This window comes from Phyllobates terribilis, unplaced genomic scaffold, assembly GCF_046119375.1.
Source record: "Phyllobates terribilis strain yellow unplaced genomic scaffold, ASM4611937v1 Scaffold_7__3_contigs__length_470593459, whole genome shotgun sequence".
NCBI classification, from domain to species: Eukaryota; Metazoa; Chordata; class Amphibia; order Anura; family Dendrobatidae; genus Phyllobates; species Phyllobates terribilis.
Genome location: NW_027362767.1, coordinates 356295818 through 356319100, shown reverse-complemented (window position 1 = coordinate 356319100; position 23283 = coordinate 356295818). Strand labels below are relative to the sequence as shown.

Genomic DNA, 23283 nt, shown 5'->3' with positions numbered 1-23283 from the left:
AACAGCATCAACGTCCACGTCCCACCGCAGCGTTCAATTGTCCATATCCCAGGCCTTTGAATGAAAGCGCAAATTCGCAGCCAACGCCCCACAGGCCACAGTCCTAAATTCGCACATTTCACGACTGCTTGCGTTGGAAATGCTGCCTTTAAGGCTGGTAGAGACGGTATCCTTCCGCAACCTTATGGCGGTGGCCGTCCCTCGGTACTCGGTCCCCAGCCGACACTATTTTGCCCGGTGTGCCATCCCCGCACTACACAAGCACGTGTCCCAAAACATCTGCCGTGTCCTCAACAACGCAATTACTGGGAGAGTCCACCTGACAACGGACACGTGGACAAGTGCTTGTGGCCAGGGATGGTACATCTCCCTGATGGCACACTGGGTAAACATAGTAGAAGCCGGGACCCAGTCGGACCTTGGGATGGAACACATCCTATGTCAGTCAGAGTTGCCCCTACAGTGTACAGCTCCTGCGCATCCTCCTCCTCCTCCTCCTCATGTTCAGCCTCCATCTCAGATATCACACCGGGCCCTATGTCAGTCAGAGTTGCCCCTACAGTGTACATCTCCTGCGCATCATCCTCCTCCTCCTCCTCATGTTCAGCCTCCATCTCAGATATCACCACATCAGTTACAAGCTGGAAGCACTGCAGTACTGCCTCAGCCAAGCGGCAACAGGCTGTGCTGAAACTCATAAGCTTAGGTGATAAACTTCACACTGCTTGTGAGTTGTGGACAGCTGTGAAAGAGCAGGCAGATCTGTGGCTGAGACCGCTGAATCTACATCCAGGCATGGTCATGTGTGACAATGGCCGTAACCTGGTGGCGGCTCTGAGGCGAGGCGATATCACACATGTACCATGCCTGGCTCATGTGCTTAACCTCGTGGTTCAGCGGTTTCTTAAATCGTACCCAGAGTTGCCAGATCTGCTCGTCAAAGTACGCCGCCTGTCAGCTCATTTTCGGAAGTCGGCTACAGCTTCCGCCACCCTTGCTGTGTTGCAGCAGCGTTTGCAGCTTCAGGCACACCGACTGGTGTATGATGTCCCTACACGTTGGAACTCTACCCTCCACATGTTGCAAAGGATTTGTGAGCAGAAGAGAGTAGTTGTGGAGTACCAGCTGCAACAAGGCCGTCGATATTCAGGTTAGACTCCACACATAAGACCTCAGTAGTGGACCTGGATGTCTGACATATGTACCATCCTGACAAACTTTGAGGAGTCCACCAAGATGGTGAGTGGCGATGACGCCATCATTAGCGTCAGCATCCCACTTCTCTGTCTTTTGCAACGCTCTCTGCAGAGAATTAAAGAGGAGGCATTGCAGCCAGAGTATGATGAGATGGATCAAGAAGCCGTAGCGGGCGATTACACACAGCCCAGCCTCATCTCATCCCAACGTGCATTGGGGGACAATAAGGGAGAGGAGGAGGAGGAAGAGGAAGAACAGGAGCTGGTATCATGCACTGTAGACGGTAGTACCTGTACAACTGTCATACCGTCAGTTCAGCGTGGGTGGCCTGAGGACGGGGGAGGAGGAGAAGGAGGAGGAGAGCATGGTCAGTTGTGATCTTGGTGATGACACGGAAGTCTTGCCCATTACCAGTCTGGCACGCATGGCTGACTTTATATTACGCTGCCTTAACCGTGACCCTCACGTTGTCAAAATGTTGGGTGACAGTCATTACTGGTTGGTGACACTTTTAGACCCCCGCTACAAGGAGAACTTTCACTCTCTTATTCCTGAGGTGGAGAGGTCTATAGAAATGGGGCAGTACCAGAAGGCCCTTGATGCAGAACTGTTAAAAAAATTCCCATCTGAACACGCTAGCGGCAGAGGTCACAGTTCGTTGCCCAACCAAGGCGTACAGGCGAGAGAGACGCAACTCCAATCCAGCAGAGGCAGGGGGACACTGTCAACATTCTGGGACAGTTTTCTGAGACCCGCCCAGCTTACAGGCCCTGAGGCGCGGGGTACTCTCACAAGGAGTGGAAAGTTTCAAAAGATGGTGAGGGAGTACCTTGCCGACCGTACCAGCGTCCTCCGTGATTCCTCTGTGCCTTTTAATTATTGGGTATCCAAGCTGGACACTTGGAATGAACTCGCTCTGTATGCCTTGGAGGTCCTGGCCTGCCCTGCCGCTAGCGTGTTATCGGAGCGTGTTTTTAGTGCCGCTGGGGGAATTATAACTGAAAAGCGCACTCGCCTGTCAACTGACAATGCTGACAAGCTGACCCTTATCAAAGTGAACAAGGGCTGGATTGGGCCAGACTTCTCATCACCACCAAATGACAGCAGAGTAACATAAAGTCAAATCCACTGTGTTATTTCGGGAGATGTATTCCTATGCACCGCTTCACACCCACACATGGGTATACTCTTCCTCATTTCGGCTGTTTTTTGCTCTTCTCCTTATCCTCAGCCCCCACCACCACTATACCACCAGGGTGACCGTGGTCCGTGTTGCCAGCATTGCAAGTTCCTCCGTCCTAATTTTTGGCAGCTTTTGCTTGGAAGGCATAGGCAAAGACTATGGGAGACCCACTCCCCAATAATGGGAATAATGTTTTTAATATGCTGTACTGCATGGCTCTTGTAAGGGGCATTAAAATCGTCTTGTTAAGCTACTGTGACCTCCACGTCTCTTCCAAGGGGCATTAAAACTGTCTTGTTAAATCACTCTGAACTCCACGTCTCTTCCAAGGGGCATTAAAACCGTCTTGTTAAGCTACTGTGACCTCCACGTCTCTTCCAAGGGGCATTAAAACAGTCTTGTTAAACCACTCTGAACTCCACATCTCTTCCAAGGGGCCTTAAAACCGTCTTGTTAAACCACTCTGAACCCCACGTCTCTTCCAAGGGGCATTAAAACCGTCTTGTTAAGCTACTGTGACCTCCATGTCCCTTCCAAGGGGCATTAAAACCATCTTGTTAAACCACTCTGAACTCCACGTCTCTTCCAAGGGGCATTAAAACCGTCTTGTTAAACCACTCTGAACTCCACGTCTCTTCCAAGGGGCATTAAAACCGTCTTATTAAACTACTCTGAACTCCATGTCTCTTCCAAGAGGCATTAAAACCATCTTGATAAACCGCTCTGAACTCCACTTCTCTTTCAAGGGGCCTTAAAACCGTCTTGTTAAACCACTCTGAACTCCACGTCTCTTCCAAGGGGCCTTAAAACCGTCTTGTTAAACCACTCTGAACCCCACGTCTCTTCCAAGGGGCATTAAAACCGTCTTGTTAAGCTACTGTGACCTCCATGTCCCTTCCAAGGGGCATTAAAACCATCTTGTTAAACCACTCTGAACTCCACGTCTCTTCCAAGGGGCATTAAAATCGTCTTGTTAAGCTACTGTGACCTCCACGTCTCTTCCAAGGGGCATTAAAACCGTCTTGTTAAACCACTCTGAACTCCACGTCTCTTCCAAGGGGCATTAAAACCGTCTTGTTAAACCACTCTGAACTCCACATCTCTTCCAAGGGGCATTAAAACCATCTTGTAAAACCACTCTGAACTCCACAGCTCTTCCAAGGGGCATTGAAATGTTGTTTTTAATTACCTCTAACCTCCATGACTCTTCTAACGGGCATTGCATTTCCTCCTAATTTTAGTCAGCTTTTGCTTTTCAATGCATAGGCAAACACTAAGGGAGACCCACTCCCCAATAATGGGTAAAAGGTTTTTAGTACGCTGTAATCCACGTCTGTTTCAAGGGGCATTGCAGATCCTCATAATTTTTGGAAAGCCTTCCATTCACTGCTTAGGCCAACAGTGTACAGGAGACCCAGTTGCTATAAATGGAAAAAACGGTTTAGTTAAGGCCCTCTGACTTCCATGTCACTTCCAAGGGGCATTGGAGTGCCTCAAAATTTTTGGTAGGCATTGCACTCACTGTATGCCCTATAACTGTGTAGCCGAACCGCTCCTTTTGGTACAGAAACATGTCCTACAAGACGTGTGGTTGACTGGCCTGATATTGATGTGAATGGTCCCTGTTCCTCCTGCTCTTTCTCCTTTGCCACCACCTCATCCATCATTCATCACCTGAAGCTTTGTTTTAACGGGAGTCATAGAACTGGGATAGTAGCAGGAAAACATCCAGCAATCCTCGGAGGAGGTAGGATATGCGCCGAAACGCTGACCACCTCAGGCCTAGCCGCTACTACATACATGTGCTTGCATTCCAAGGAACAGAAAGCTAAGGAGATGGATGGCCTCATGATCATGAATAATTTACTCATTGGGTAGGAGGCCAACCATTGCTGCTGTCTACCTTCTGAACTTTGTGTTGAAGCCTGATCGACCCAGGACCCGCAATCCTCTATGTCTGGAGGACGTGTTGCATCCCAGTGTCCAACTGTGTCCCGGCTTCCACAATATTAACCCAGTGTGAAAGCGTCAATGAGATGGACCATCCCTGGCCACATTCACTTGTCCACGTGTTTCTGGTTAGGCTGTCCTTCCCACTAAATGCACTGGGGAGGGCACAGGTAATGTTTTGGCATGCGCGATGCGCCCCCTTTTGGCGCCATTCTGGGACCCGGCCCACGATTGGAGGTTCTGTATTGTTGTCTTTGATCACGCACATAATGGCGCCCGTTCTTCTGGGGCGGGCACCACATTCAGTATTAAACACAGTCTCTAGGCGCACAATACCCGGTGATAACGGGTGGGTTACATATTGTGTTCGTGACGCCAAAGATGGCGCGCCCCCTGGGCCGTGGGGTACTCTGTGCCGGGCCGGTCGTCGCTTAGGGAAATGTCACAGTGGCGGTGACCCGGTCCGTGACCCAGGGCGGTCAATAAAAAGGGGTTTATTTACAGGGGATTTATGTACAAAGTTCATGACGCCACCTGTGGTATGTGGCTAAGGGAGCCGCCGCTGCGGAGCAGGTCCTCTGGAGCTGATGTTGCTGCAGCAGGGATGGTGTGGCTCTCCAGAGGTAGAGCTTAGCTCCAGGGCAGTGTAGATGTTATGGGTTGTGCTGGGCATTGTAGTGCAGGGGGTGATGGCGCAGGCAATAATCACAGAGACAGTGGGGTGCAGTCTTCCAAGTTTACTCACAGTTCTTAAGTCCTTCAGGTTGCACTGTACAGGTACAGCCTCCCACGTCGCGCTGCGTTCACCAAGCAGGGGTTCAGCAATCCCTCAGATAATTCAGGAGCACTTAACGGGTCCCCTTTCTGTGTGCCTTTCTCAGTCGTCTTCCTGCGCTGGCTCTCACCCTCCTGCCCTGCGCCTCGCAATCAGTGTCCCAATCAGGTAGCCTCGGGTCTTGTCGGGCGACCTGCAGTCCCCTGGACCCTCTGTGGCCACCTTTACGGCGATATAATTGTGGATGTGGCCACTGCACCTTACAAGTACAGCAGCCTCTGGTTCCTAGCTGAGCCTTGTAGTTCTCATCTAGTTTAGGGGCCGTTCCCCTCTGCGGCTCGATCCATCCACCGCCTGGCAGATTCGGGCGTACGGGTGGCCTCCAGCACTTCCCGTACCCCTGGGATCCCTTCTGTTCCTGGAGCCTTTCTCCTGCTCCCTCTCCTCTCTCAGTCCTGGGCCTCTCGGTCTAGGCCCGCCTCCCGAGCAGAGCTCCTGCAGAGCCTCTGCTCCACACACTTTCCTCTTCTGACTGAACACATTTCCCAAGATGGCTCCCTCTTATATCACTCCCTCACAAGTGTTCCCCTGATCTACATCCTCCACCCACACCCACTACATGGTTCCCCCTCACTTGGTTCCCCTCCACTCCAGCCAGGGACCAGGGACTGTGCTCTCCCTTAGGAGCAATCTCGCCCTGCCCTCTGAAGTGTGGTGTAATGAATGCAGGTGTTAGAGTCCCGGGCAGCACTCCATCCTTACCTGAGAGTGAGATACCACACCTCTGGGTGAGATGCAGTACCTCTGTGGCGACTGAACCCGCAGGGGCGCCACATGCGCGCTTGTATATAAGGCGCACTGGGACAAATAGGGCCGGCTGGGGACCGTTTTTGGACACCCGGCCGCGGGGCAGCTGTGGACCGAGTATGAACACCCGGCCACCCCCTGGTGGCTGGGGACCAAGCGTGGACACCCAGCCGCCGGGCGACTGGGGACTGAGTATGGATACCAGGCCGCCGACGCAGCCATGACGTGGTGGCCAGATTCCGCCTCCACATGCCTAAAAGGCCCAATTTCAAAAGCAAGTAAGCAGTATGGTATTGCAGCCTGGGGGTGGGTGGGTGGCTGGCTGCATGTTTGCGCTTGCATTGCAAGGAATGGGGGAGGTACAATTGAACAATGCCCTGGGACAAGGACTTGCACGGGGATAGTTGCAAGTCTGCATCTTCTGACGAGGCAAGGATCACTTCTGATGGGCACACTTTTAAGCAGTGACCTGGGTGTCAGAGATGCTTCCAGGGGTCTTCCCCATGCTGTTCCCATGTCTTTTCAGCACTGTATGCGGTTGAAAGCAATACAAAAGTGCAAAAACGCATAAAAAATGCTACTTGTGAACATAGCCCAAGGTGTGGAGGAGTATTTTTGTTTTTGGCTATTTATTTTACCTTATACACAAGTCTTTACCCTGGAAAGGATGTTCCTTAACATATTTCACAGGAAAGCAGTTTCAGTTTCGTTTTTGAACGTTTTATTGTGAGCCCGTAAAAGTGTCTTAATACCTCTGACCACGTTGTTGACAGCTGTGACCTGGGGGTCAGAAATGCTTCCTGGGGCGATCCCCATGCTGTCCCCATGTCATTTGAGCACTGTCACTATCGTTTTGGGCACATTTTAGGCTTTCTACAGACTGCCGGGGGTGCCGCCGCAAAAATGCTCGGGTCTCCCATAGACTAATATTGGGCTCGTTGCTCGTGTCGAGCACCCGAGTATCACGGTGAGCTCGGCCCGAGCTTCGAGCACCGGAGCATTTTAGTGCTCGCTCAACACTAAACACTATCAATAATAAAAACCACAAATACAGGAGGAAACTTTGTCCTTATGGACAAAGATTTCAATATGAGAATGGTGCAGAATGTCCTATAAGACATAAGTTATGAAATTCTGGAAAAGGATATTACCAAGAAATATTTATCGGAGCTAAAACTTTTATTGGCCGAAAGGAGGAAGAAAGGTGTGGTCAATGAAGAAAAAAGTAAATATAGGTGCAATAGTCATCATACCTCTAATTTCACACACTTATGAAAATGCTCAATAGACCCCCAGGAAAATAGTTTACTGGAACAATAATTTGATTGAGAAAGTGAGCAAATATGTGGACAAAATGTTCCCTAACATTTTTATTTTTCACACATATTGATTGGAAGTCTTGATGTTGAAATGCTGTGCAGCAGTGTACAGCAAAACTTGGCATTGTACACTGCTGCTTCTTTTTTACAGAAACAATGGAATCAGTTTAGAGAACATAATGATTTTTTGTTATCACTGTTAAAATTTGTTTTAGAACACAGTTTTTTTTTCTGTTTGACAGTCGCTTCTTCCACCAGTTCAGAGTGACTGCATTGGGGACTATTTGTGTCCCCTCATATGAGGATCTCTTTCTGGGCTGGTGGGAGGACTGTTGCATCTTCAATTAGGAATTGTCAGTATACATGCACTTTTATAATTTTTGGGGCGCATTAGTGATACTATTTTGAGTTTAAGGAATGACCCCAAATTACCTATTCTTGACTTTGTCCAAATGCTCAATCAAAGTGATTTGGGAATAGGATTTACGTGAGAAATCAATGAAAACCAAATTAATGTTGTTGATTTAACCATCTAGTCTGATGATGTATCCAAAGTCAAACAAAAATGTATACAAAGAAGATGACCACCAATAATTTCTTTAAGTTTAAAGTTATCTAGCTACCATTCTTCACTACTCATAGATGGCAACACCTTAGGGCATGTCGCTGCTGTTCTCTGGACATTGGCATTTTGAAAGAGTCAAAACTTTTATCAGAGGTTTGGAAATAGAAGCTACCCATTTAAATCATTAAATAAACCTCACCATCGAGCCTCAAGGGATGGGGAGATCCTACTGGGGACAACACTGACTTCCAGAAAAATGACAATAATAAAATGCATCGGTACTTTGTTGCCTGTGCAAATGACATTAAAGGGGTTGTCCGGCCTTGGGGTACAAGTCTACAGTCACATAAAAACATAATTGACTATATAATGTGCCGTTATAAGGAAATATGTTCTGAGTTTGTATCAGACCTTTGACGGTCATGTAACCCCAAGTATATGATTTGCATATTTCCAGTCACTTTCCAACTAGACGTATCCGGCCTCGCTCAATATCCTTGCATTGAGCAGGGTTGCACACGTCTAGTTGGCATGTGACCACATGTATGCAAATGACATACTTGCGGTGACGCTCCCGATGTTGCCGGTGCCTGCATCGGAAAATCCTTACAGCACGTGCACTGTGAGGATTCAAAAGTCTCTAGTCACATAGTTACTGCAGACTTTTACTCCAAGCAGGACAACCCCTTTGAAGTTATAATGTTGAAACGTTGGCAGATCTAGACCTACCTGCTGCCCAAATATCTGTCTGTTATTGGAGCATTTGTAATCACCAATACATTTTTGTCCATAAGCATTTCTTAGGGAAATTTAGATAAGACAACAGTATCTCACAAATGTGGGCACTGTAAACTCTGTGTGTACAAGCCCACCATCACCGGGTTTACCTAACCCGCTAGAATCGATCAAGACACTAATGGGGATCATTGCCCTTTTAGTAAAAATTTCTCAAAGGGCGTAGGGGCTTTGTAATTATGAATTCAGAAGAAGCATCATATTTTTCACTTCTAATACACCAGTATACTTGTATGCTGCTTCGTGTGATACAGGTGCATCTCACAAAATTAGAATATCATCAGAAAGTTAATTTATTTCAGTTCTTCAATACAAAAAGTGAAACTCGTATATTATATAGAGTCATTACAAACAGAGTGATCTATTTCAGGTGTTTATTTCTGTTAATGTTGATGATTATGGCTTACAGCCAATGAAAACACAAAAGTCATTATCTCAGTAAATTGCAATAGTTTATAACAACAGCTTGAAAATTGTTTTTAAAATCTGAAATGTTCCCCTACTGAAATGTATGTTCAGTAAATTCACTCAATACTTGGTCGGGCTCCTTTTGCATCAATTACTGCATCAATGCGGCGTGGCATGGAGGCGATCAGCCTGTGGCACTGCTGAGGTGTTATGGAGGCCAGGTTGCTTTGATAGCAGCCTTCAGCTCGTCTGCATTGTTGGATCTGGTGTCTCTCATCTTCCTCTTGACAATGCCCCATAGATTCTCTATGGGGTTAAGGTCAGGCGAGTTTGCTGCCAATCAAGCTCAGTGATACTGTTGTTTGTAAACCAGGTATTGGTACTTTTGGCAGTGTGGACAGGTGCCAAGTCCTGCTGGAGAATGAAATTTCCATCTCCAAAAAGCTTGTCGGCAGAGGGAAGCATGAAGTGCTCTAAAATTTCCTGGTAGACGGCTGCTCTGACTTTGGTCTTAGAATCATAGAATCATAGAATGGTAGAGTTGGAAGGGACCTCCTGGGTCATCTGGTCCAACCCCCTGCTCAAAGCAGGATTCACTGAATCATCTCAGACAGATGTCTGTCCAGCCTCTGTTTGAAGACGTCCATTGAAGGGGAACTCACCACCTCTCGTGGCAGCCTGTTCCACTCATTAATCACCCTAACTGTCAAAAAGTTTTTTCTAATATCTAATCTGTGTCTCCTCCCATTTAGTTTCATCCCATTGCTTCTAGTCTTTCCTTGTGCAAATGAGAATAAAGATGATCCTTCTACAATGTGACAGCCCTTGACATATTTGTAGACAGCTATTAAGTCTCCTCTCAGTCTTCTTTTTTGCAAGCTAAACATTCCCAAATCCTGCAACCGTTCCTCATAGGACATGGTTTGCAGACCAGTCACCATTCTGGTCGCTCTTCTCTGAACTTGCTCCAGTTTGTCGATGTCTTTTTTAAAATGTGGTGCCCAAAACTGTACACAGTATTCCAGATGAGGTCTGACCAAAGAGGAGTAAAGACCGATAATGACTTCACGTGATCTAGACTGTATGCTTCTGTTAATACATCCCAGAATTGTATTTGCCTTTTTTGCTGCTGCATCACACTGTTGACTCATGTTCAGTCTATGATCTATTAGTATACCTAAGTCTTTTTCACATGTACTGTTGCTTAGCTCTATTCCTCCCATTCTGTATATGCTTTTTTCATTTTTATTGCCCAGATGTAGTACTTTGCATTTTTCCCTGTTAAAAAACATTCTGTTGGTTGCTGCCCACTGCTCCAGTTTATTTAGGTCTTTTTGAATCCTCTCTCTCTCTTCTCTAGTATTAGCTATCCCTCCTAGCTTTGTGTCATCAGCAAATTTAATCAGTTTACCCTCAATTCCTTCATCTAAATCATTGATGAAGATGTTGAACAATACAGGTCCCAGGACAGAGCCCTGTGGTACCCCACTTGAGACATTTATCCAGCTGGATGTGAAGCCATTTACAACCACCCTTTGAGTCCGATCACTAAGCCAGTTATGAATCCACCTAACAGTTGCCTGGTCCATTGCATACTTGGTCATTTTTTCAATAAGGATGGTGTGAGATACTTTGTCAAATGCTTTGCTGAAGTCAAGATATACTATATCTACAGCATTTCCCTGATCCACCCAGTCAGTGATTCTGTCATAGAAGGAAATTAAGTTAGTCTGACATGACTTGTTAGTTACAAACCCATGCTGACTCTGGTTAATCACTTCATTCTTATCCAGGTACTTACATACATGTTGTTTAATAATTTGTTCAAAGATCTTTCCTGGTATAGAAGTCAGACTCACCGGCCTATAGTTCCCTGGGTCCACCTTCTTCCCCTTTTTGAAGATAGGAACAACATTTGCTCTTCTCCAGTCTTCTGGGACTTCTCCTGTTCTCCAAGAATTTTCAAAGATTATGGAGAGTGGTTCTAAAATTTCTTCTACGATCTCCTTCAGTACTCTGGGGTGTAATTCATCTGGACCTGGAGACTTGAACTCATTTATGTTAGCTAAATATTCCTTCACAATCTTTCTGTTTACAGATAACTTGGATTCTTCTATTCCTTTAAAAGGACAGTGAAGATCAGTTAATGTTATGTCTTGATAAAACACAGTGGACCTACACCAGCAGATGACATGGTTCCTCAAACCATCACTGATTGTGGAAACTTCAGACTAGTCCTCAAGCAGCTTGGATTGTGGCCTCTCCACTCTTCCTCCAGACTCTGGGACCTTGTGGAGTGTGTCAATGACGGCCTTCTGGACATCTGTCAAGTCAGCAGTCTTCCCCATGATTGTGGAGCCTACTGAAACAGACTAAGGGACCTTTTAAAACGCTTAAGAAGCCTTTTCAGGTGTTTTTTGTTAAAATTATTTTATTTTACTGAGATAATGATTTTTGTGTTTTCATTGGCTGTAAGCTGTAGTCATCAACATTAACAGAAATAAACACTTGAGATAGATCACTCTGTTTGTAATGACTCTATATAATATGAGTTTCACTTTTTGTATTGAAGAACTGAAATAAATTAACTTTTTGATGATATTCTAATTTAGTGAGATGCGCCTGTATATTCTAAAGCTAAAAAAACTGCTGATGGGTCCATGTCCGAAGGAATAGAAGTAGCTTTGATATATCTTATGTGTATATCATAATCAATAAGTAAAAACAAGAAGATCATAGAATGTTAGTGTTGGAAGGGACCTCTAGATATTTATTTGCAGCAGTGTCTCTGATAATATCTTCGGTCATGTGTTGCACTCTGTGTCGGCTCATGTTCAGTGCTTTTTTTCGCATCTTGGCCATAGTCTGTGTTTATTTTCCAATAGTTGTGACATGTTTAATTGCATTTCTCATCATCTATGAACTGTGAACATAAAAAAAAAAAGAAATTATTGTTATAAAGGATATCAGTTCTTGTGTGAAGTCTATTTGATATGGTAAAAAATGTATTCAATGCCACAATAACGAGGAAGAAAAAAGCAGTATTGAGTTAGGACAAGCTTTACATAAGTCATATGCAAATATTCTCAGCTTGAAGTCTATTAAACATGTAATGTAACACAGCCGAAGCTAAAAAGGCAGTAAATCAGCTGAACATGCCACAAAGGATTTCATGCATGACGTGGTCATTCGTATTTGGCCATGTTCTCGCTAACTCTGTCATCACGAGGAGTTTGAAGATGGAGCAATGTAGGGTTTAACAATGCCAGCCATAAAGTGACCGGGGACTGCAATGTGCGTCTTGGAGAGGATCCGTACATATACGTCTTCTGAATGAATCTTAATGACATCTAATTAACCTTCTCCTTGTAATCACAGAAGAGCGCTTTAGGGCTAATGCGTCTCATCCTCAGATAAATGTTTAAATAACACTTTAACAGTCTGGGTTGTAGACTAGTAGAAAAACAGAAGTAGACAATTGGAAAAAGGGAAAAGAGGGGGAAAGGATGTGAATAAAAATTAACTTTAATTATGAAATAATAAAAATCAATATAATTTATGAACAATTGTACATACATCCAATTAAGGATGTATATTGGATCACAGTTAATAAATTAGTATGTATTCTCAGTCACCGTGATCCACTAAAGTCCTGATAGAAACCAGAGAGTAAGGATGTTTAAATTACTGGATCCCTAATCAGTGTCCCTTCTTAAATTAATGGTTTGGTTTATATATCCATAAAATTGCCATATATGAGATTAAGTAACCTAGATGATATCCAGAGTTAAGATATGCTGTATCACAACATGCACTGATACCCTATTAATTCAATGGGCTATGAGATATTGAATTATTTTGGGTATCAGTGCAGTCGTATCTTGCTGATCTGAGGCCAGATCAGCAAAATAAGACCTGCCTACAGGCCGCCCCTATCTGTCTCTCTGGCTGTCTCTATGATGAGGAACACACTTGTGCTTCGGGGCGATCTGTGGGCAGGTCTTATCTTGCTGATCTGGTCTAGAGCACCAGGATAAGACCCAGCCTACAGTCCAACTCCGGAGCACGGGCGTATCATTAACTCAAAACTTCAAACACTGATTACACGAGAACCACAAGACGGATTTCTTCATCTCAGGTATCATTTTAATCAGTGCAGCAACCCCAACATGACAATGACTGTAATTTACTTAAAGCGAACCTGTCAGCAGGATTTTCTAAGTGTATCTCTTTATGGAATGTCGGGCACTTATTGACTAAATCTTGTGTCTTTCAACTAAAAATAGACTATAGGATTAAAATATTGGACGCTTTACACATTTTACCTACAGGAGCTTTGATGACATCTGATTCCATTCTAAGTCCATAGGCATTAATATGGAGATGGTTCTCGATCTATAGGAAGATTTTCTACAAGATTTTGGAGATGTCAGTGGGAATCCGTGATCATTCATCCCATGCATTTGTGAGATCAGAATCTGATGTGGACTTGACTTGTGATCTCTGCGGAACAGAAATGGGCCTTTCCCACACTGTTACCACAAAGTTAGAAGCTGCAATTCTACAAAATGTCTTGCCTAAAGCATTAAGATTTGACTTCACTGGAACTAAGTAGCCGAAGCTGCCATTTTACGAAGAGCGAGGGAGCGAGCGGGCGGGAAAAGCTTTAAAAAAATGTTTTTCTCTGCAGCGTTTCAGAATCAAACATAGCTGAAATCACGCATGATACATGCTGCCCGTGGATCTGGCAGCATATATTAGCTGTCACGTTCCCTTTAACCCATTTCATATTTGATACTTTCAGAGATGTTTGCATTATCCCTTCATGGATCCAGATTTTATGTTCTGAAGATCTGTGTCTAACCTGTGCCTTCTAAGGAAAATTATAAAAAAGAAAAGAAGAGAAGTTTCCGTTCAGCTATTTAATAGACTATCAGGTGATTGCAAGTACAATTGTGGCGCCCCTGCGGGTCCAGTCGCCACAGCGGTACTGCATCTCAGCCAGAGGTGTGGTACCCCACTCTCGGGTAAGGAGGGAGCACTACCCGGGACCCACACACCCACATCCAACACCACGTCACTCCAGTAGGGAAGGGCAAGATTGCTCCTGAGGGAGAGCACAGTCCCTGTCCCTGTCTGGAGGAGGGAACTAGGTAGAGGAGGTGGGTGGAGGAAGTAGTTTAGGGGAGCACACAAGGAAGGACTGAAATTAGAGGGGACCACGTAGAGTGACAGTTAGTAACGTGGGTCACATGACAGATAGTATAAAAAGATAGCTAGAAACATCTAGAAGGGCCCAGTGAGTGAGGACCGTTGAGGAGTAGGGTCCAGACAGAGACAGGAACGAGAGGAGCGAGGGAGTCAAAGAAGGGATTCAGAGACAGCGAAGGGATCCTAGGGGCACGGGAAGTGCGGAGTCCACCCATGCACCTGAATTCACGCTGACCGTAGTCGGTAGAAGGGATCAGGTCACAGTAGGGGACCGGCCCCAGACTAGTAAAGGACAGCTAGCAAACCGGAGGCTGCGGTATCTCTAAGTGCCGTAGCTTAAACCACACACATTTGCTGAAAAGGTGGCCATATAGGACCAAGGGGACAGAGAGGACGTCGCCCGACAAGGCCCGCGGCCACTGGCTCTGGACACTGTGTGTGAGTCGCAGGGCAGGAGGACAAGAGCCAGCGCAGAGAGAGACAACCCGGGAAAGGTACGCAAGAAGGGGGTCCCGATCAAGTGCACCCAAGTTATCTGAGAGTTGGCTGGATCACTTCCCCGGAGGACACAGGACTTGGTGGGCTGTTATAACCTGCTGGCAGTTGTAACCTGGAACATCATTAGAACTGTGAGTAAAAACTTGAAGACTGCACCCCGCTGTGTCCTTGACTTAATTGCTGCGTCTCCAGCCTTGCACTACACCAACAACAAAGCTACCTCTTTAACTGCCCTAGGGCCTATCTTTACCCATGGAGAGCTGAACCATGTCTGCTGCGTCACCAACGGCCCCAGTGGATCTGAACAGCAGCGGCGGCCACCTATAGCCGCATACCACAGGTGGCGTCACAAAACTTTTCCCCTAAATAAACTGTCCTTTTTATTGACCACCCAGGGCCCCGGACCGGGTCATGCCCCCGTGACTATCCTAAAAGAACCGACCGGCCCGGCGCCGAGTTCTCCACAGCCCCAGGGGGCGCGTCAAATCATCAAACTAGCATCAGAAATAAAGCATAGCACTGAATCAGCAATCACCTGAGTTTTAAATGACCTGCTTATGGCAAGACCGAGGGAATTGCACCATCCGAATGCCCTTAGATCTATCAGCAGTCTAATTCATAGACTTAAAGGGAGTTTATCAATCAAAATGTAAACTTCAGACTAATCACAAAGCCTTGGAACAGCAATACAAATTGTACTATTATTTTTAAAACCCATCCTTTTGTTTCCCCCCAAAAAGAATATAATATGCAAGTTATGGTGCTCACGGTACACTTGGTGTGGCTAAACACCTTGGTGCACCGTTCCACCTACTGCCACCTCCTACTTAAATGTTGATTGATAGCGCTAGTTTGCCCTGAGTCAGCGCTGTCTAAAGATAAGATAAACCTCTATAAACCTCTGCCATGTGTGTATTGTCCCAATACTGGAGCTAGCTAACTAACATATCACTAAATCCTGTCTGCTGACATCGCTCACTATACAGCTACACCAAGCAATGTCAGCAGAGGTAGTGATATGTGTTCTTGCTCTTGCTCAGGTTCAGTTCTCGAAAGGCGCTGTCAATTAACAAAGAAGGAGGATCAAAACTGTTAAATAAGTTGGTGGAAAGGTGCACCAAGAGTTTAGCCACACCAAGGGTGCACCGAGCACCATAATTTGCATATTGCCATCAAGTTGTTTTTTTTAAGCAACAAAGGAACAGATTTGAAAACTAAAAGAACATTTTTTTTATCATTGCTCCATTCCCTACAAGCCTATATGGTTAGTTTGAAGTATAAATTTGGACTCCCTTTAAGGAGTTTGGTGGAATTGATGCCATGGTTCTTATGTGGTTTAGTTCTTTTCTTGCTGACAGACAACAGACAGGAACTCTTGGCTCCTCATTCTTCTTACTAGTAACCTAAAAAATATGAAGTACCGCAGGGCTCTGTTCTTTTGTTTGGAATTTACTTGCTACTATTAGGTAAATAATTGGAAGCCATAATCTGGTATACCACTGCTAAGCCGAAGATACCGGGCTATATTTGTACTATCAATAACCTATCTCTAGAGGCCCGTGTCTAAGAGAAAAATGGCAACTTGAACAATCAACACCTACAGTATATTCCTGGCAAACACAATAAAATACCGCAATAAAGCCCATGTACAAAATTTAGGTGTAGTTATTAATGGGGGGCTATCTGTCATTAGTAAATTTTCATTCCTCCACCTGAGCAATATTGCAAAACTTAAGCTTCTCATTCCACCAGAAGACCTATGAACACAAGTACATGCCTTTATAAACTCATGGCAGGCCACTGTATTGCCCTATAGGTAGACCTCTTAAACAAAGCAATTCACCGCCTTCAGTTAATCACAGCTAGTTGGGCCCGGCGCCAATTTCCGCCGGCACAGAGCAGTCAAAGACCACTCCTGCCGGCGATTCAGCGGCTTTCGCTGACATCACATCAATAGAGCAGTGGCTTCTCTTCCACTCTGCTATGTTGACGGAGCTTGAATGCCAGCATCATGCTGATTAACAGCCGACTCACTCGGTAGGTTTTTCCAATTGTTAAGGAGTTTTTACACATTAGATTAAACTTAGTTGAACTCATTGATATCGGCAAGATTGGACAGCCATCTAACAAATGATGTTGGGCAGAGAGAAAGATTCAACATTTTTAATTTAAACCCAAGATCGATTACTTTTTCTTCCCTCTCCCAATTGGAAAAACCGGAACCCTTGGCCATCTTTCGTGTGTTTCGGGAACTAGAGAGCGAGAGCTATTGGCTGAAGATGGCTGTTTAAGATGTATGGAAAACTTGACCCCATTGTTTTGGTTCCTCTCAAAAGGGTTGTCCACTACTCTGACAACCACATGTCAATCGGCATGTAAAATACAAACACTTATACTTTCCTCCCATGCCGATGATGTTCCAGCGGTGTCAGCACTCGCTGTCCCGGGAATAATGTCACATTGAGTGGCAAGCCATAGCTCTGTCTTACTCTTGATGTCTGATTCATCCGAAGGTGGGAGAGTGAAGTCAGCGCAGGGATCACCTGACATAATAATGTAACGTAATCCCTGAGAGAGCGAGTACTGACACTGCTGGAATGACGCCGGCACCAGAGGTGAGTACAAATGTTGTTATTTTACTGGGGGCAAAGATGCTGATTGAGACAGGGCTGTCCGAGTAGTGGACAACCCCTTTAATATCCAAATTTGGATTCTTACAACCATTTTCATATCGCAATGTGGCTGGAATACAATAAAGTACACGAAATGAAATCTTTCAAGTGAAATTTCATTTTACTTTCAGAAAGAGAGCTTTAGCAGTGGTTAGATAAAGTGTAAAATTGTTTAGCAGATATATTGCTTTTCAGAGGTTTTATCCTCTTACGGGTTAGCACTTACTCTGCTTCCAAATGAAGACTCTGGGGTCTTCACAATGAGTTCTGAATTGTGTTGCTTGTCAAAAATATAAACCAAATGTATCAGACAAAGCAGTATCCTGGCAACTACAACCTATAATTGACAATACATGTTGCTGTGCATGCCGTATAACTGCAGAATAACAATACATTGATGTTTTATTTACTCCATATTATTTGTCCTTTTAGAATTGTGTGTTTTTACGTCAATAACCTAATTTTTATTATGTTTACATTCCAGGAATCGTCTCTCTGGTCTCTCTCTCCATGTTATCTTATGAACGTTACCTTACAGTACTGAAGTGTACAAAAGTTGATGCCTCCAACTACAAAAATGCCTGGATTTGTATTGCAGGGTCTTGGATCTATTCTCTCCTCTGGACAATACCTCCCCTTTTTGGCTGGAGCAGTTATGGGCTTGAGAGCTCAGGGACCACCTGTTCAGTAGTCTGGCACTCCAAGTCATATAATAATGTATCATACATTGTGTGCCTCTTTCTGTTCTGCCTGGTCCTACCTCTGCTCATCATGATATTTAGCTACGGCCATATTGTCAGAGTCATCCGAGGGGTAAGTTTACAGTAAATTGATTATTCACATGCCCAAATGTATTTTTATGGTATATACTAGTCCAAGATGTACATTAACTGTTAGGGTTCTCCTGTTCTGTAACTTGATAGCCACTCTTGACAGACAGGAGAGCAGGAGCAGAGACACAGCTCTGCCTCCCTCTTCTTGTACTCGTCACGGGGTCTCTGCTGTCAGAGATGGATTACATTTGTCAAGAGACACTGGATGGCAAGATAGACAGATGGAAGACATCAAATGGTCAACACTTTGTCATATCTGACATATCTGTCAAATTAAATAAAGTGCACTAAGTGACCATTTTAAGAGGTTTTTTTTCATGAAGTATATCCTTAAACATATAGCCTGGTAAAGTATCTGGATGTTATAAAGGGGTTCCTCCATTTAGCAGATGTATACCATCTGCATATTGCACGAACAGCCATTCAGCTAAGTACCTACCATATACTGTACTGCTAAAGAACATTTTTCCATGAGAAAAATAGCTTTCCATAGAAAAATCAGGAGTTTGTGTTGAAAGTTGCACAATAATCAGCTGGTGTTCTGAGCGTTCGACCAGTGTCAAATAGCTGATGGCTATGGCTGTCCTTGTCAGAAAGAGGTTGTCTCTAAAAGAGCTAAAGCCCCAAATTAACAGTTGAAACCAGAAGTTTACATACACTACATAAAGAGACACATATTCATGTTTTTCTCAATATCTGACATGAAATCAGAATAAACCTTTCCCGTTATAGGTCAATTAGGATTACCATAATATCTGCCAAATGCCAGAATAATTAGAGAGCGAGAATGTTTTAAGGGATTTTCATTACTTACTGCAAAGTCAAAAGTTTACATGCACTAAGATTACTATGCCTTTAAACAATTCGGGACTGCCCATATGATGATGTCATGTGTTTGGAAGCTTCTGTTTTTTTGGCAACATCTGAGTTAATTAGAGAAACACATGTGCATTAAAATACATCCACACCTGAAACACACTGCTTCTTTGTGTAGCATCATGGGAAAGTCTAAAGAAATCAGCCAAGATATCAGGAAGAGGATTATGGACTTGCACAAGTCTGGCTCATCCTTGCGTACAATTTCAAGATCCCTGAAGGTGCCTCATTCATCTGTACAAACAATTATACGCAAGTACAAATAAGATGGGAATGTCCCATCATACCACTCAGGAAGGAGATGGGTTCTGTGTCCCAGAGCTGAACGTGCTTTGGTCCGACATGTGCATATCAACACCAGGACAAAAGCAAAAGACCTTGTGAAGATGATAAGATTGTGTCAATATCCACAGTGAAACGAGTACTGTATCAACATGGGCTGAAAGGTCACTCTGCCAGGAAGAAGCCATTACTCCAAAAAAAAACATAAAAAAGGCAGATTAATATTTGCAAATGCACACAGGAACAAAGACTTTAATTTTTGGAGACGTGTCCTGTGGTCTGATGAAACTAAAATTGAACTTTTTTGGCATAATGACCATCGTTACGTTTGGAGGAAAAAGAGAGGCTTGGAAGCCTAAAAACACCTTCCAGACTGTGAAACACGGGGGTGGCAGCATCATGTTGTGGGGTTGTTTTGCTGCAGGAGGGACTGGTGCACTTCACAAAATAGGTGGCATAATGGCAAAAGAAGATTGTGTGGCAATATTGAAGCAACATCTCAAGACATCAGCCAGGAAGTTAAAGCTTGGGCGGAAATAGGTCTTCTAAATGGACAATGACTCGAAGCATACTGCCAAAATGGTAACAAAGTGGCTTAAAGATAACAAAGTCAATGTTTTGGAGTGGCCATCACAAAGCCCTGATCTCAATCCTATTGAAAATTCATGGGCAAAACTGAAAAGGCAGGTGCAGGCAAGGTGACCTAGAAACCTGGATCAGTTACACCAGTTTTGTCAGGAGGAATGGGCCCAAATTCCTACCAACTATTGTGAGAAGCTTGTGGAAGGATATCCCAAACGTCTGACCCAAGTCATTCAGTTTGAGGGCAATGGTACCAAATACTAATGAAATGTATGTAAACATTTGACTTTGCAGTAAGTAATAAAAATGCCTTAAAACATTCTCTCTCTGTCCTAATTCTGGCATTTGGCAAATATTGAAAATGATGGTAATCCTAATTGACCTAAAACGGGAAAAGTTTATTCTGATTTCATGTCACATATTGAGAAAAACATGCATATGTGTCTTTTTATATAGTGTATGTAAACTTCTGGTTTCAACTGTATATAACGCCATTAATTTTCCCAGCACTATACAGACATCCCCATTGAGACTCACAATTTGAGTTACCTTTCAGAATGTCTTTTGAATGAGGGACAAAACCAAAATACCCCTCATAAAACCCACACAGACGCATGGAGAACATACAAACTCCTTTCAGATGTTGACCTTGGTGGGATTTCAACCCAGGACCCCAGCATTAGACTAATGTCGCCCGCACACAACAAATTTGACAGGTTCGGCTGACAGTCTAATGTGTATGGGACAATTCATGGAAAAATATTGATCCTACATGTCTGATTTCAGACTGCCGATCCTATTGTCTTCTTGAGATAAGAAGTCCATGGCAACGGCTCTTTCATAGAGAACACAGGAACGCTCGAGTGATCGAGCACTCCTGCGTATGGGAGCCGGCTAAGATGCCATCTGATGTGTGTGGCTGCATTAACCCTTAAAAAATTAGTACGAACTTTCAGATTGTGGAATCCAGAGTAGATATAAATTTAATTTTTCAAGGTCTACAAAGGAAAAGATACTATTCTTTTGGGAGTTTACAAACCTCTGAAGCAAGAAGAAATGAAGTTGTCATGTTCTTTGAAGTATTTTATGTTGACAATCTTTTGAGATGTGTTGAGTTGTTCTCATACAGAGCCATGGTAAAAAGCTCTAAAAGGATATTGCTGCTTTCATATTATCTGTGCTGTTCAGAGGTGTCCCAGTTGGTGTCTAGGGACCTTCTGAGTGACAGGAGGACATGGCTAACACAGAATGTATCAATGTTTTCAAGCCAAATTCTAAGCTATCAACGTGATACATGATAACGTGGGGGTCACCTAACTAGCCAAGTTAAATTCAGGTGCTGACATCCCTTCTGAGCGTAAACTTTCTTGTGTCAGCCAGACAAAATAAAAATGGGTTGGGGTTGTTTGCTGCTGTTTGTGCCACATTCGGTGTACCGTAGGTCAGTTCTCTTGAATTGTAAGTGACTTGAGTGAGTTGTGAGAGCCTGTTACATTGACAGCTAAGGATGTATGTAAGTGAATAACTTATTCAATGTCTCTACCATTCATTCAAGACAGAAAATACTCCAAGAAACTGCCCTGCTCTGAAATAAGAAGTAAAAGTAGTTTAATATCTAGGCAGTTATATGTGATAAATTAGTACATTTACTGGTTTATTGAAGCAAACCAGCAGGGAGAGATTTGTGCAGCAGCTCCATTCTGGACTTAGGTAGATGGGCAAACAGTGGCTGACTCTGCATTGTTGCCCTCCCCACACTTTCAGGGTGGGTTGACATGTAATTGCAGACTGAATTCCCATGCTGATGTCTTACACGGCACATATTCACAAACAGCTGCTTCTCGATAGCTCCATTGACCTATTACCTCCCGTGCTGAAGAGGATCATACATTGTTTGTGACTCGCCCCCTGGGCCGTGGGGTACCCGGAACCAGGCCTTCTGGTGTACGGTGCTGACGGGGGTAGTAGTGGCAACCCGATCCCGTGGCTCAGGGTGGTCAGACCAAATTGTAGCAGTCTATTTATCAGTGTTTTGAATGTCCGACTACGCCACCCGTGGATTGCGGTCAGGGATAACCGCCGCTGCAAGGCACGTCCTCGGGCTGGAACCGAGCAAAAACATTTGATTTACAAGACATGCAGAATTAAAGGTTTTTGTTTTTTGTTTTTACGTTAGAAAACAGCCGACATTATTCAATTCCCTTTATGGGAAACACTTTCTCTTTCTCAACCCGGTTAGCCATTCTTCTTTACTAAACATTATACTACATTTTTAATATCACCGGAACTCTTTTATCAGCCATCATGCAAATCATTTTCAATATCATGTAACTCTCCTAGCAGCATATATAACAATTCTATATATAAAACTTTTTCAGGTAAAACATTTTTTTTTTTTTTTTTTTTTTTTAGTAAATTCTCTTCTTCACTGGCCACTGTGCAACTTGCGACCAGGTGTCCATTTTTCCATAAAAATGCAAACTTGGCAAAACTTTTAACAGGAGGGACCCGTTCGTAAACCCTCAACGTAGGCCCTGGGGTGGCTGCAGGGCGTAGCTGATCCAGCTGCTGGACCTCGTCTTCGGCCACCTCTAATGGGTTTTTGTTCTGAGGTCAGTTGTTGTAGTTTCTTATAAAACCAGTAGGGGGCACTTTAAGAAGTACAATTATATACAAAGTTGACCGCTCCCAGTCCTCGGCCAGATAGTTCAATAATTTGGCTGCTCCCAGTCCTCAGCCGGTTTTAACTGAGCCGATACCGGGTAACTCTATGCAACAGTTTCTTTACCCTGGCGGGTAACTATATACATTTGTATGCTGCCGCTCCTCAGTAGCGGTGTCCTCCTTGTGCACCTTCTTCCTCCTCATCATACTCTCCAGACCCGTCCGGGTCATCTGGGTAGCAATACTCCTGGTACTGTTCTTCCTCCACCCTCTGGACATTGAGGGCATGCCACCCTTTTAGGCCTCGATGTCGGGTATATATTACCCGATCTCCTGGGAACAACTCCCGCTTCGGGTGACTGGCTGGCAGGTGGCCTTCCGCATCCCTCCAGTCGACATGGAGGTCTGTGGCTGTGGCAGAGTCCCGGATAAACCCCCACCCTTTCTCCTGGTGGAACTTCACCAAGGTCCCAGCTGTTTTAAGACCGCGTGCTTCGTGGGGGTTTCGGTGGGTTCATGTCTTCTCCTCCGCGCTCCGGGCCTGCAGCTGCTCCCTCTTCCGGCGCCGTGCCCGCTCCTCCCTCGTAAGTTGCTCATAAATCTCCCGCCTGCGGACTGCGGCCGTCCACGTCTCCTGGGCAAACCCCATCACATCCTCCCCGGCCT

The 23283-nt window shown here is 44.6% G+C and overlaps 1 protein-coding gene across 1 annotated transcript in view; it reads left to right on the top strand.

Annotated features, from left to right (window-relative positions):
- LOC141154821 (pinopsin-like) overlaps window positions 1–23283 on the top strand; it is a 91640-nt gene that overhangs the window by 34697 nt on the left and 33660 nt on the right. Inside the window, exon 2 of the mRNA XM_073641270.1 lies at window positions 17865–18193. Within this exon, the coding sequence (XP_073497371.1) occupies window positions 17865–18193 (329 nt within the window). The remainder of the gene's footprint in view (window positions 1–17864; window positions 18194–23283) is intronic.